The sequence below is a fragment of the Pristiophorus japonicus genome, chromosome 6 (genome assembly GCF_044704955.1).
Source record: "Pristiophorus japonicus isolate sPriJap1 chromosome 6, sPriJap1.hap1, whole genome shotgun sequence".
NCBI classification, from domain to species: domain Eukaryota; kingdom Metazoa; phylum Chordata; class Chondrichthyes; family Pristiophoridae; genus Pristiophorus; species Pristiophorus japonicus.
The window spans coordinates 8,948,635-8,962,579 of record NC_091982.1 but is presented as its reverse complement, the minus strand read 5'-3'; the positions used below and the strand labels follow the sequence as shown (position 1 = coordinate 8,962,579).

Sequence of the window (13,945 nt, the reverse complement as noted above, 5' to 3'; positions counted from 1 at the left end):
ATACGCAATCAGGGAAAGGATTGTGAAAAATTAGATGAAATAAACATAGTGAGAGAGGAAGTATTAAGAGGTTTAGCAGCTTTGAAAGTGGATTAATCCCCAGGCCTGGATGAGATGTATCCCAGGCTGTTAAGAGAAAAAAAAGAGGAAATAGCCGAGCTCTGACCATCATTTTCCAATCCTCTCTGGCTACAGGTGTGGTACCGGATGACTGGAGGGCTGCTTAATGTTGTACCTTTGTTTAAAAAGGGAGACAGGTGTTGTGTATGAATAATGTATGCACTGTAACATTGGACCACTGAGTGTATCCTCACACTGTATACACCATACCTGTACCACCAGAGGGTGCTACTGGTGGAGATCTAAGGGTCACCTGCACACTGCAGGTAACCAAGTATAAAAGGGAGCTCACCTCACTGCATCCTCACTCGGAGCTACAATAAATGGACTAAGGTCACCAACAGTTCAAGTACAGTACCTTACCTCGTGGAGTCATTACTAGAGTGCTTACATATACAACAAAAGGGATAGACCAAATAACTATAGGCCAGTCAGTCTAACCTCGGTGATGGGAAAATTATTGGAGAAAATTCTGAGGGACAGGATAAATCTTCAATTAGAAAGACACGGATTAATCGGGGACAGTCAGCATGGGTTTGTTAAGGGAAGGTCATGTCTGACTAACTTGCTTGAATTTTTTGAGGAGATAACAAGGAGGGTCGATGAGGGTAGTGCATTTGATGTAGTGTATATGAAATTTAACAAGGCTTTTGATAAGTTCCCACATGGCAGACTGGTCACAAAAGTAAAAGCCCATGGGATTCAAGGTAAAGTGGCAAGTTGGATCCAAAATTGGCTCAAAGGCAGGAAGCAAAGGGTAATGGTTGATGGGTGTTTATTTGATGGGAAGGCTGTTTTCAGTTGGGTTCCACAGGGTTCAGTACTAGGTCCCTTGCTTCTTGTGGTATATATCTGTGGTGTATGTAGCACACAAATCATTGACTCCACACGGTCTGGTGTAAGTCTAACTGCTGTGATCTTCGTCCTTTATTGTTCAGCTCCAGAGTGCCTCCCAGGTGTGGTGGTCAGCCTTATATAGCACCTGTTGCAGGTACTACCAGGGTTTCCCACCACAGCGCCCTCTATGGTGTGGCATAGTACTTACAATACATTTAAGGTACTGGGACGATACACACATCATTACATAACATTACCTTCCCTCCCTCCACCTGGACGCAGGACAACGATACACACATCATTACATAACATCACACTTGTCCAACAGAAGGCAGGTGGGCATAGACAGTGCGTTAGTATGGTACATTTTATCTGGTACATTATCTGGTTATTGACTGGTAGCGGAACCTTGATTTCCTTGTTAGCCGTTATCATTAATTGTACTTCATCCATTATTTTACACAAATACAGTGGCCATTCAGCATTTAAAAAAAAAGTAATTCTTATTATAAATTCACTATCTCACATTAACATAGCTCATTTTAGACTCGCTCTGCCAAACAGAAGTCCTTTGTGGGGACCACCTCTTTGTAAGGCCCTTTTAGGACTCCCAGGTGCATTTCCTCTTTAAAGCGCCATCTTTGATGCAGGAGGATTCCACGAGGCTTCTTCTTGGGCGCCGCCATCTTTGATGCTCTGCAGCTCCGACACGATGCCGCCGCCATCTTCGATGCAGCCTCCGCAGCCTCCGCTCCCCTCCGCTGCCACCTGACTTGCCGCCTCTCCTGCGGCCGTCGTGGCCTCTCCAGCGGCCGCACTTGCCGCAGCCTCCGTAACCCCCGGCCTCCAGCTGCTGCCGCCGCCCGACACTAACAGCTCCTCTGCGGGGCTCTTGCGATCCGCCGGCCCCTGGATCCCTCAGCACCCCGTCCGCAGCACCCCGCCGGCTCAACCCCCACCCCCCCTTGGGCCCCTCTGTGCAGGGCTGCTTGCGTGTAGGGGCTGGGGCTGCGGGATCTCTGGGGCCTGAGGTCAGGGCCTGGGACTTGCCTGTGGGGGCTGGGGCTGCAGGGTCTCTGTGTGAGGCCCGGGCCTGGGGCTTGCCTGTGGGGGCTGGGGCTGCAGGGTCTATATGTGAGGTCCGGGGCCTCGGGCTTGCCTGTGGGGGCTGAGGCTGCAGGGTCTCTGTGTGAGGCCCGGGCCTGGGGCTTGCCTGTGGGGGCTGGGGCTGCAGGGTCTATATGTGAGGTCCGGGCCTGGGGCTTGCCTGTGGGTGGATTGAGGCTGCAGCTCCAGCTCGGTCGGCGCTGCTCTCTGGGGACCCGGGGCACGGCAGCATCCCGGGGAGCAGCAGCCTGTGGAGTGATGAAGTCTTCCCAGCTCCCACGGACCTTCCCCATCCACCTCCGGCCGAGGAGCGTCGGCCTATCGCCTGCAACGACCCACAAAGGTAAACCGTGCGTCTCGTCCCCGTGGGATACCTGCACCATCGCTCTGCCGAGAACAGGTATCAGTTCCCTGGTGTAGGTACGCAGCTTCGCCGTGACCGGGACCAGCTCGGGTCGTGCAGCTGGGTTAATCCACAGTTTATCAAAAGTTCTCCGACTCATCAACGACACACCCAAGCCCGTGTCCACCTCCATACTCACAGGGACTCCGTTGATTTTTACTTCACTTATCACTGGGGGCGAATCGTCAGTACACGTATACAGTCCAAGCACCTCATCATCTTCTGCCTGCTCCTCGCTGAACAGTGGACCATCCCCCATCTCCTCAGCCACACGGTGAGTCCGATTTCTTTTACACATCCGCTGAAGGTGGCCTTTAACGTGGCAGGTATTGCACGTGTACTCCGCAAACCTGCACCGGTGAGCCCCATGGCTTCCTCCACAGCGCCAGCATGGTGCTGCTTGATTGGCCCCCCTCAGCGGACTCTGAGCTCCAGGACCCCGAGGTCCGTGCTCTCTGCCCCTGGCAGAGCCATGTTCTGCAGTTTTGTCCGTGGTGGGCGCTACCCTGTGGACAGTGCCTGCCGGGTTCGAGACTGTGTGGATTATTTGCTTGGTGCTGCAAGTCGAGGTCATATGTGCCCGGCTGATGGCGATGGCCTTTGTCAGAGTGACTGTGGGTTCCGTGGCCAGCAGCTTGTGAAGGAGGCCCTCGTGGCCAATCCCCATAACGAAAACGTCCCGCAAAGCCTCGTCAAGGTGTGCCCCAAAATCACACGGCGCCGCGAATCTCCTGAGGTCCGCAGCATATTTGGTGACATCCTGGCCCTCAGGTCTGCAGTGATGGTAAAATTTGTATCTGGCCATGAGATTGCTCTCCTTCGGTTTCAACTGGTCACGAATGAGTTCAGTCAGCTCCTCGTATGACTTGTCCCTGGCGCTCCCGGGTGCCAGCAAATCCCTGACGAGACAGTAAACCACATCGCAACAACTGGAGAGCAATATCGCCTTACGCTTCTCTCTCATTGCGTCCGTGTCCTCCGTCAGGTCGTTTGCTGTGAAGTAGTACTCGAGCCTTTCCGTAAAGGCCTCCCAATCATTGCCCACCGTAAAATCCTTTAGTGAGCCCAGAGTAGCCATGGTTGCGTGGAGTTCGTCCGCTTCCTTGTCGCCAATGTGGTGTATGTAGCACACAAATCACTGACTCCACACGGTCTGCTGTAAGTCTAACTGCTGTGACCTTCGTCCTTTATTGTTCAGCTCCAGAGTGACTCTCAGGTGTGGTGGTCAGCCTTATATAGCACCTGTTACAGGTACTACCAGGGTTTCCCACCGCAGCGCCCTCTGTGGTGTGGCATAGTACTTACAATACATTTAAGGTACTGGGACGACACACACATCATTACATAACAATATCAATGGTTTAGACTTGAATGTAGGGGGTATGATTAAGAAGCTTGCAGATGATACAAAAATTGGCTGTGTGGTAAGAAAAAAGCTGCAGACTGCAGGAAGATATCAATGAACTGGTCAGGTGGGCAGAACAGTGGCAAATGAAATTCAATCCAGAGAAATGTGAGGTAAAGCCTTTGGAGAGGGTTAACAAGGCAAGGGAGTACACATTAAATGGTAGGACACTTGAGTAGTGTAAAGGAACAAAGAGACCGTGGAGTGCACGTCCACAGATCCCTGAAGGTAGCAGGCTAGGTAGACAAGGCTTACGGAATACTTGCCTTTATTCGCCAAGGCTTAGAATACAAGAGCAGGAGGGTTATGCTTGAAATGTACAAAACACTAGTTAGACCACAGCAAGAGTACTGCGGCAGTTCTGGTCACCAAATTACAGGAAAGGTGTGATTGCACTGGATAGGGTACAGAGAAGATTTACGAGGATGTTGCATGGACTAGAGAATTTTAGCTATGAGGAAAGATTGGATAGATTCATAGAATCATAGAAATTTACAGCATGGAAGGAGGCTATTGCGGCCCATAATTTTTTTCACCTTAATAAGGTCTCCCCTCAGCTTCCTACCTTTCAAAATATAAAATTATGAGGGGCCTAGATAGAGTGGATAGGAAGGACCTATTTCCCTCAGTAGAGGGGTCAACAACCAGTGGGCATAGATTTAAAGTAATTGGTAGGAGGTTTAGAGGGGATTTGAGGGGAAATATTTTCACCCAGAAGGCAGTGGGGGTAAGAAACCCTCACCACTTTTAAAAAAACTACTTGGATATGCACTTGAAGCACCGTAACCTACAAGGCTACGGACCAAGGGCTGGAAAGTAGGATTAGGCTGGATCGCTCTTTGTTGGCTGGCGCGGACACGATGGACCGAAATGACATCCTTCCATGCAGTAAATTTCTATGATTCTATGAGTAAGCTTAAATGCAAAAACCTAATAGTTGTCGGAGAAAAAGACTGCAGGAATCAAGGAATTCCACGGCTTGAGGACTTGCGGAAATAATGGTTGAAGGGGAAACTGATAGGTCTTTGTTTCAGGGGTGAAGGGAGAAGGAAGATGATGTAGGGTGGTGTATTGAAAGTTCACAAGGAAGAACAAAAAAGTTCAGAGGAACACTACCTTGGTAGATTGTAGAATAAACATAAGATAGATACAGAGAGAGGAGGCGCCTCTCCGATATTGGAGCATTCAAATCTTCGGGTTTATGAAGTTAAGAGTTGTTGAAGAGTGTTATGTTTTTTGGTTTTACATTAGATATTCTGTTCTGGTTCAATGTCGCCAACCACTTCCATATGCAGACTTTGCATCCTCTACAACCTGCCCAGTACCTAGGTAAATGATGGCGAGACCCAGGATTTGAACAGGTAATCTATACCATTGTATACCAGCTTACTGGAATGTATCAAGTGTCACCACGTGATTCTCCTCATCTTTGGTAGATTGAATATATGCTCTATTGGACCAAGACTTGAGCTACAAAACCGTACAGCTAGGGAAGTTTGCAGGACATGAGGTCATTTGGCCCCTTGTGCCAATCTAATTTCAATGGCCCACTTACTCCCCATAGTCTTGTATCTTCCTCTGCTTCAAATATTTATTCATTTTTCTCTTATAATATGCATTGCTCTGCCTCAACTATTCCCTGTGACAAAATATTCTATGTTGCATAGAAATACATAGAAGTTGCAACATCTTGATTAGACCACACAGTTCTGGTCTCCATATTACAAAAGAAATTAGGGGCCCGAGTTGCTCCTGTTTTTTTTGGAGCAACTGGTTTAGAATGGAGTATCTTGGAAATTGCAATTTTCGGCATTTAGTTTGCTCCAGTTCTAGTCTGTTAGAACAGTTTCCCTTTGGAACAGAATTTTTTTTTCAAAAGGGGGCGTGTCCGGCCACTTACGTCTGTTTTGAAAGTTTAGGCAGTGAAAATTTACTCCAAACTAACTTAGAATGGAGTAAGTGAAGATTTTTGTACGCTCAGAAAAACCTTGCCTACACTTTACAAATCAGGCGTAGGTTACAAATTTGGCGTAGGGAATGACTGGGGGCGGGGGGGGAAGGGCGGGGGAAGGGAAGTAATTAAATTCGACAATCATTCAACAGTTTTACTTATACAAATAAAGATCCAATCTGAATAAAAATTTATAAAGAAAGCAAAGATTAAATATTCCATGTTCCTACCTGTGTGAAGCAGCAACAGCCTTCGAGCTGCGGTGCTTCAGGCAGGCCTTCCTTCCATCAGTGGCTGGACGGCAGCCGAAGAAACAACAAGCAGCCTTTGAGCTGCAGGGGACTGAGGCCATTCTGCCAGGGACAGGGAGAGGCAGCCAGATAGACACTTTTAAACTTAAATTTGCAGAATGGGTGCTGTGTTCTCAACACCACGCATTATGCAATGGTTCGCCATCAATTCACTGCATAGGAGAGAATTGATTAGAGCTCACCGCACCAGGAAATTCATAGCCCGTAGGTTGATGGGCAGGAGACCTTACCCACGTCGACATTATCGAGCTAGGCGCTCGTACCTGGACATGAGCGAGGCTGATTGTGTCAAAAGGCTGCGTTTCCGCAGAGAAGTTGTCATTGAGATCTGTGATATGCTGAGAGCAGATTTATAGCCCAGAAGCAGAACGCCAACTGCCTTGTCTGTTGCAGTGAAGGTAACAGCTGCACTTTCTTTCAATGCCTCGGGATCGTTTCAGGCTACAACTGGAGATGTGTGCGCCATCTCTCAACGTGCAATACATGGCTGCATTTACCAGGTCACGGCTGCACTTTATGCGCGAAGGAATGACCATCAATTTCCCAATGACCGCACAAGCGATCCATGAGAGGGCTGTGGGCTTCTTCAGGATTGCCGGCTTCCCAAAGGTACAGGGCTGCATTGATTGTACCCACATAGCCTTGCGAGCACCTGTGGAGGATTCTGAGCAGTACCGGAATAGGAAAGGTTTCCACTCCAAGCTCGTGTGTGACGACAAACAGTGCATCATGTCAGTCGATGCGAGATACCCTGGCAGCACCCACGATGCGTTCATCCTACGCGACAGCGTTATATTTGACATGTTTGAGCAGCAGCCAGAAGGGCAGAGCTGGCTACTGGGAGACAAAGGGTACGGCCTGACTACCTGGCTCATGACGCCCCTACACGTGACACGGACAGAAGCTGACCGTCAATACAACATGGCGCACATTGCAACGCGCAGCATCATTGAGAGGACCATTGACACATTGAAACAGCGATTCCAATGCCTGGACCATTCCGGAGGACACTTGCTCAATACTCTCCTCAGATTGTCGGTCACTTCACTGTTGTACGCTGCTTGCTCCATAACTTAGCCATCATGAGGCAGCAGGAGCTGGTAGTGGAACCAGAAGACCCACGTGAGGGTCCAGTGCATGATGATAGTATTACGGAACAGCAGGATGTGGATGATGACAACGATCAGGAAAGCATGCCGAAGCACGAGGTCGGAGGAGGGCCGTCCATTGTGCTCCTTTAACGATTGCTCGAGCCTTGCGCCAGCAGCTCATCCGTGAACACTTCAATTACTGATGCCCGAGGGCTCTGTGACAACTGTTCCGCATGGGCATGTTTATTTTTTGCAGTTGTTCCTACGTTGTGTTGTGTTAATGGAACATGAAACAGTTTTAATGAAAAAATATTTTATTGAACAGCTAACGTCACTATAATACAACAAATATTTTTATCAAACTTTACTTTTTAATATGACTCTTGAAGATCACTTAAAAACCCTGAGATAACTTATAAGTTGTAAAGTTATAAAACTTAGAAAACAGTTTCAATTTGAAAAATCTTACACTCTCAAGAACACTTAAACTTCAGGATCACTTTTTAGATGCAAAATTAAATAAGATAGAAAATGTGAGAGCATTTACCCTATAAGATCACTTAAAAACCCTAAGATCATTTATTAGTTGTAAAGTTACAAAACTTTAAGAACAATTTCAATGTGCAAAACGCTACTACAGCTACATCAAGACTAAAAAACAAAAGCAGCAAAGAAAGGCTGCAACCATGTCTCATCCACATCTCAGTGAATGTTCACTTCACTTCTTCATGGGGGTGTCATTTGATTGGCGGGGCTGTGTGTACCCTTATTGCAGCAGCTACGTCTATGACGGCCTGTGCCGACACCTGCATGCCCTCCCTGATGGTCTGTGCCGACACCTGCCTGCCCTCCCTGACGGCCTGTGCTGTCGATTGCACTCCCTCGGACATTCTCTCCCTAATTTCCCAAGTCATTACTGCTATTTCTCCCATCAGGACCGTCACCTCTTCACCCACTGCACTGACACTACCGATGAGTGATCGGGTAAGTTCACTGGTCTCCACACCCAATGCCACAACCTGAGCCGCAACTGTTGCACGCTGCATCTCAAGAGAACGTGTCTCCAATCTCCTGCTCCTCTGCCTGGGTCTGCCTTGTGGCACCACTACACAGGGAGGCACGGGCTGGGACGGTGGGACGCTCTGTGTTCCAGACAACAGTACTAGAGAGAGAGAGGCTCGGGCTGGGATGGTGGGACGCTCTGTGTTCCAGACGACAGCACTCGAGTGCGAGCCGTGGGCTGGGATGGTGGGTGAATGGGTGTAAACTGCTCCATGATATCAGCAGCAGCACTGGGACTCGCAACGTCGGAATCAAAACCATAGAAGGTGGAACCAGAACCTATGCGAGTGGGAGGCGCAGGCTGGGACGGTAGTGCACTGACTGTAGAATGCTGCATTACACCAGCAGCACCACTGGGACCCGCAACATCGGAATCAAAACCATGGAAGGTAGAACCAAAATCTATGATAGGGGTTGAAACTCTGATGCCCCTTGATGGGGGCTCATAAACATTAATTTGGAAGCTCACCCCTGCAGACATTTCAGTCATCGCTGCCATCATCCAGTCTGGATTGTCCGCATCTGGTTGTACTGGTTCTTGTTCTCTTGTTCTGTATCTTCAGGATCATCATCACCACCATCACCACCACCACCGCTGCCGCCACCATCATCATCATCATCATGTTCTGCAAAATACATCAGAACAGTCAAATGTTTAACAGCAAGGGAGGGGGCTGGATGGGTGGCATGAGTACTCTCACACATGGCAGGTTAGGCAGCAGGTTGATTTGAAGGGCCACGGTGCATTTTCAGGACTTACCCTCTTCCTCGCGTGCGGGCCCAGCTTGTGCTGTACCGATTGCTTTTCTCCATGTACGACTCATCATAGCAGCTACCCTTTGTTCCAAGGGTGTCAGTGGATGCAGATTGGGCACGCCTCCTCCTGTTCGAGTTGCCTCCTTTTGTTGTGGGCCAATTTCTTCTGCAAAGAATAAAATATAACTTTTTACAGAGTGCGTCTTTCTGCAAGGTGGGACATACAATTAGTCACATTACAATTACGATTACATTAAAAATGGAAAATATTACTTACACTAACTACTTGACCAAGGTCGTGCCATTTCCTTTTACACTGGCTTCCAGATCTCCTGGTATGCACCACTGCGCAGTAATCTTCTGCAACTTGGTTCCAGCGTTTCTTAATTTCTTTTGGTGGCACTTTTATGCGACCTCTGTTGCTGGTATCCAGCTCCTGCCATCTCTGCTCAATGACGTTGACTAATATCTCCACTTCCTCATGCAAGAAATTCTTTGTTCTTGGTGGACGTTGTTCCATTGCAAAATTGAATTGACACTCTTGTTGTAGGAGGTAGGCACCTTTAGAATATACCAGAATACTAGGCATTAGGCACCTGCTAGATATATCTAACTGCATATAAGTTTAAAGTGGCCACACATAAAATGGCTGCCCAGGCATGATGGGAAATCAGGTAGTTAAGCTGTGAACTGTTGAATGTTCAATGACCGAGCAATAACCCTGTGAGGCCCACTATAGGAATGCCTTGGATGCAGGATAAGAATAATGAGAGAAACCTGGATACAGTCCTGAGATTTTCCTCCCCGCTAAGCGTAATAAAGGCCGCGACGGCACTGGAACCGACTCTGAGTGTTGAGTGATTCTTCTGAGAAAACACTAACGCTAACACTCTTATTTTTCAAAACACACACTCCTTAATTTTCATGCACCAATGCAGCACCTGTTCTGCAAGTTTAACAGCGAAAAGCTACACTTACTGATTTCAGCTGGTGATTTATTCAACAGTGCTGCTAAAAGCACTCCTTCAGGCACAAAAAAATCACGAAAATTAAATCACAAGCCTTTCCAGGGGTCCACGAGACAAATCTTCATTTTTCCTCTCGTCCCTTTAAAAATGGCCGAGTGACGATGTTTATTTCCCACTGTGCGTGCACGTGTGCGGCAGGGTTGCTGGCATGATGTTGCCTTATTTAAATTAGGCCCTGCCCCCCACTACTTGTCGAATCGGCGCGAGTCTGTTGCTCCGCCCTCCGCTGTTCTGTGCGCGCCGCGCCAAGCTGCTGAAGACCTGCAGGGAGCCGCAGAATATGCAAGTATTTTTTTGGCGCACTTTCCAGCGCGGAAAACGGGCGTCCAGGTCGGGGCTGCGCCATTCTAGGCGCGGCCCGAAACTTGGGCCCATAATTCCAGATCCGATTTGCATTTCCCATAATTAAATTAGATGGTTAGGTATTTCAAATGGAATAATGTCCCCAGTTGGAATATGAGATAATTTGAAAGCCACCAAATATCTTGTTAAAGAGGTACACCCCAATGCCCCTGCTTTCTAAATACATTAGCATATTTTGTTTCAACAGGAATCTGCCATTGACATACTGATGTATCTACATTTCCACATTGTTTGACAGAAACTAAGACTCGGACATGTATTAATTGGCCTCCACCTGCTAGAATGAAAATGTGCATTTCTTAACTTTACAGAGAGCTAATGGCAACCTTAATTAACCTTGTATGCACTGTTCAAAAGTAATAAGGAATAGTAATCAATTTAATACAGACAAAGGAATATATTTGTCAATGAACAAATAAGTGGTTGGCAGAAAAGAGTAAATTAAACTTGAAGGCAGCTTTCATAGTGGAGGAGATTAGGGAGCTTGATTTCGGACCTGGTTAAGTCAGACACGTCGGTGGATGAAAAACTAAGGGTGGAGCCTTTGACAGATAAGGATTTTGTCATATTTCAAATCAAGGTCCATACTATAATTTTTAATATTTGAGATGTTGTCACTTTATATTTTTATTACTGCATTCTGAGAGTCTCTCAGCTGCTTGTCTCTCTACTGAGTTCTTTTCTCCATGTCTGATCTGCAAATATCATTTTAATCCAAAAGATCACTGATGTCTAGATAGAGGATTCAATGAGGATTATTTGCCAAGTTCACAAAGGTGACAGAATTAGTTACTTGACTGAAGACTGATCTAGCACGTCCGGGGGTTTTCGTACCAAGGTACAGATGCAAGACTGCATAGAGGCCACTATTCCTTTGAATTACATTTGATAGGTGGCTCCTGGCTGCAGATTCCTCTATTATGAAGATCGAGGGGTTAACCTTCTCTGAGTTTGTCTGAGATGGAGATTGGAGGCTCCATAGTGGTTAGAGTTAGCAAAGTATCTCATCTTTTATTTTTGTTTATCCACTGAGGTGCAACTTAAACATCCTATAATTAAGTAAAGTCTGTTTTGATTTTCGGCTAATGTCTGTTTTTTACTTTGTGATTTGTAGTCTATAGCCTAAGGCGCTCAGTCTGATCTGCTATCTGAAGACCAGGAGGATGCGAGAAAAATAAATTATAGCAACGGAGTTTTTGTTCACCCCGGAACAATGTTATATTACCAGATATTGGACATATAAATCATGTTCAGGTTTTTGGGGAGAGAGGGCTTTCTATGGGAGTGCTCTTCGGTACAGAGGTCATGAGATATCTGGTGTAGCCCTGAAAATAGTATGGCCATCAAAGGTAAAAATGAAAGCTGTTGGCTGGACTTGAGAAATATGAAGAAATTATTATTGAAAAACTAAAAGTGATCAGGTTCCATTGCCCATTCAGGAGTTTTTGTGGCCATCCATAGGTAACAATTCAGTCATTACATTGAGAAAACTGCAGGTTGTGAATACCTAGGGCATGTGAATAAAGTTGATGAATGCAGAGTGGAAGCATCAGCAAATGAATAGGGTTGGATCAAGGCAAATTAAGTTTTTCATCAATCATGGAATGTGTATTCAAAATGCAAAATACAATTAGTGCCATGATGGGAAAGTTAATGTATTAAAGAGATGAGCTTCAGTGGTCTGAATGTCCTTTACTCGTCTCCTGGTTGTCATGAGTCAAATCTTATTTTCATAAACAAAATTGAGAATTACATTGCCTGTGGTTGAAAATTACATTGCCTGTGTTTTTAAAGCAGTTTTCCTTCCCTGATTTGGAAATGCATATGTCTCTTATAAATCAAGCAAGCAGCTTGCGAGGTTCTCCTTTTCATCCTTGTTTTTTTTCCCTTAGTGCCTGCAGTGCTCTGAAAGGGGAGGGACTACAAGACGGAGTGCAATGGCTAGAAGGTAAGAGGTGAGAGTACCTTTGTTGTTCAAACTGCTTTTGAATATCAAGGGGCTAGTAGACTTTCGGCACATCATCACCAATATGAGATGCAGGCTATCGCCCATATTTGCTGAAAAGTGGAAACTCGCGCCCGATTATAGCTCATTTATCGCTGGCCCAACTTTCGGCACACATAAATCAGCTGCATCGCATGGCCTATTTTTTTTTTTAAATGACGTCATCCTCGTGCAAGGCCGAGAATAGTATTTATAATGGAAACTTGCGCCGATTATGGTCCAGATTATCGGCGAGCGCTACTTTCGGCATTTCACCCACAATTCGCTGAAATGATCGCTGGCCCAAAAAGACGCTCAAGTAAACCTGCAATCACCTGACCTTACCTCGGCACTACGGATGGCATTTTCTCGGAGGATCTGTAGTAAAAGGCTGCTTCAAGTACTTGTCAGGAGAATCAATTTGTGAGTGATTTTAAGGGCCAATCATCTCATCATATTTGTATTTGTTCAGGACAAATTAAAGGCATTTATAGTGATGGTGCCTGTAATTTCTCAACCACTATTGATCACTTATCACATGCTGCAGACTAGAGATGGGAGAAGGTATATTGAAGAGCATCATGTGCCCAATCAAAGAGGTGGCAGACTGCTGCGGAGGAGGAGACCTTACACCCAACGCATTTACAGGGATAAACGATCATACCTGGATTTGTCGATAATACGTGCATTAGAAGGCTGCGCTTCCGAAAGGAGGTCATCGGTGAGATATGCCAGCTAATTAAGGGAGATCTGCAGCCTACCAGCACCATCAGGACCGCACTGTCCGTTGAGGTTAAGGTTACTACGACACTTTCCTTCTACGCATCGGGCTCCTTGCAGGCCTCAGCTGGCGACATTTGCGATATCTCTCAGCACGCCACACATTGCTGCATTTGACAGGTGACTGAAGCCCTTTACACATGCAGGATGGACTTTATAAGCTTCCCTATAACCAGGGAGGCACAGACCGAGAGGGCTTTGGGTTTCTCGCGAATAGCAAACTTCTCCAAGGTGCAGGGAGCAATAGGCTGTATGCACATCGCCGTGCGAGCACCTTTACAGGATGCAGAGGTGTTTCGGAACCACACCCTGAATGTGCAGCTCGTTGTCGACCACAAGCAAATAATCATCGCAGTAAATGCAAATTTTCCAGGGCGCATCCATGATGTGCACAGCTTGCGTGAGAGCACTGTCTCTGACCTGTTTAAGAGTCAGCCACAAGGTCACGGTTGAATGCTGGTGTATAAAAGATATGGCCTTGCCAGCTGGCTCATGCCCCCACTGTGTAAGCCCCGACGGAAGCCGAGAAGTGCTACAACGGAAACCATATCGTCAAAAAGACAATTGGAGTGCTTAAGCAGCGCTTCAGATGCCTGGACCACTCAGGAGGCGACCTACAATACCACCCTGAGCAGGTCGCTGAGTTCATTGTGATGTGCTGCATGTTGCATAACCTAGCTATGAGGAGAAGACAACAATTGCCAGATGGGACTGCCGGTCCACCTCAGGAGGGAAGGGAGGAGGACG

General features: G+C 46.9%; 1 protein-coding gene and 1 long non-coding RNA gene across 2 annotated transcripts in view; both read left to right on the top strand.

The window, feature by feature from the left end:
* Positions 1–1,830, top strand: part of LOC139265513 (ADP-ribosylation factor-like protein 6) — a 289,756-nt gene extending 287,926 nt beyond the window's left edge. The window contains exon 8 of the mRNA XM_070882529.1: positions 1,660–1,830. Within this exon, the coding sequence (XP_070738630.1) occupies positions 1,660–1,830 (171 nt within the window). The remainder of the gene's footprint in view (positions 1–1,659) is intronic.
* Positions 1,831–2,205: 375 nt separating this feature from the next.
* On the top strand, positions 2,206–12,383 carry LOC139265088 (uncharacterized). Its single transcript, XR_011593466.1, has 3 exons — positions 2,206–2,741; positions 5,124–5,233; positions 12,327–12,383. It is a non-coding gene; the product is annotated as an uncharacterized lncRNA (long non-coding RNA).
* Positions 12,384–13,945: the final 1,562 nt, after the last annotated feature.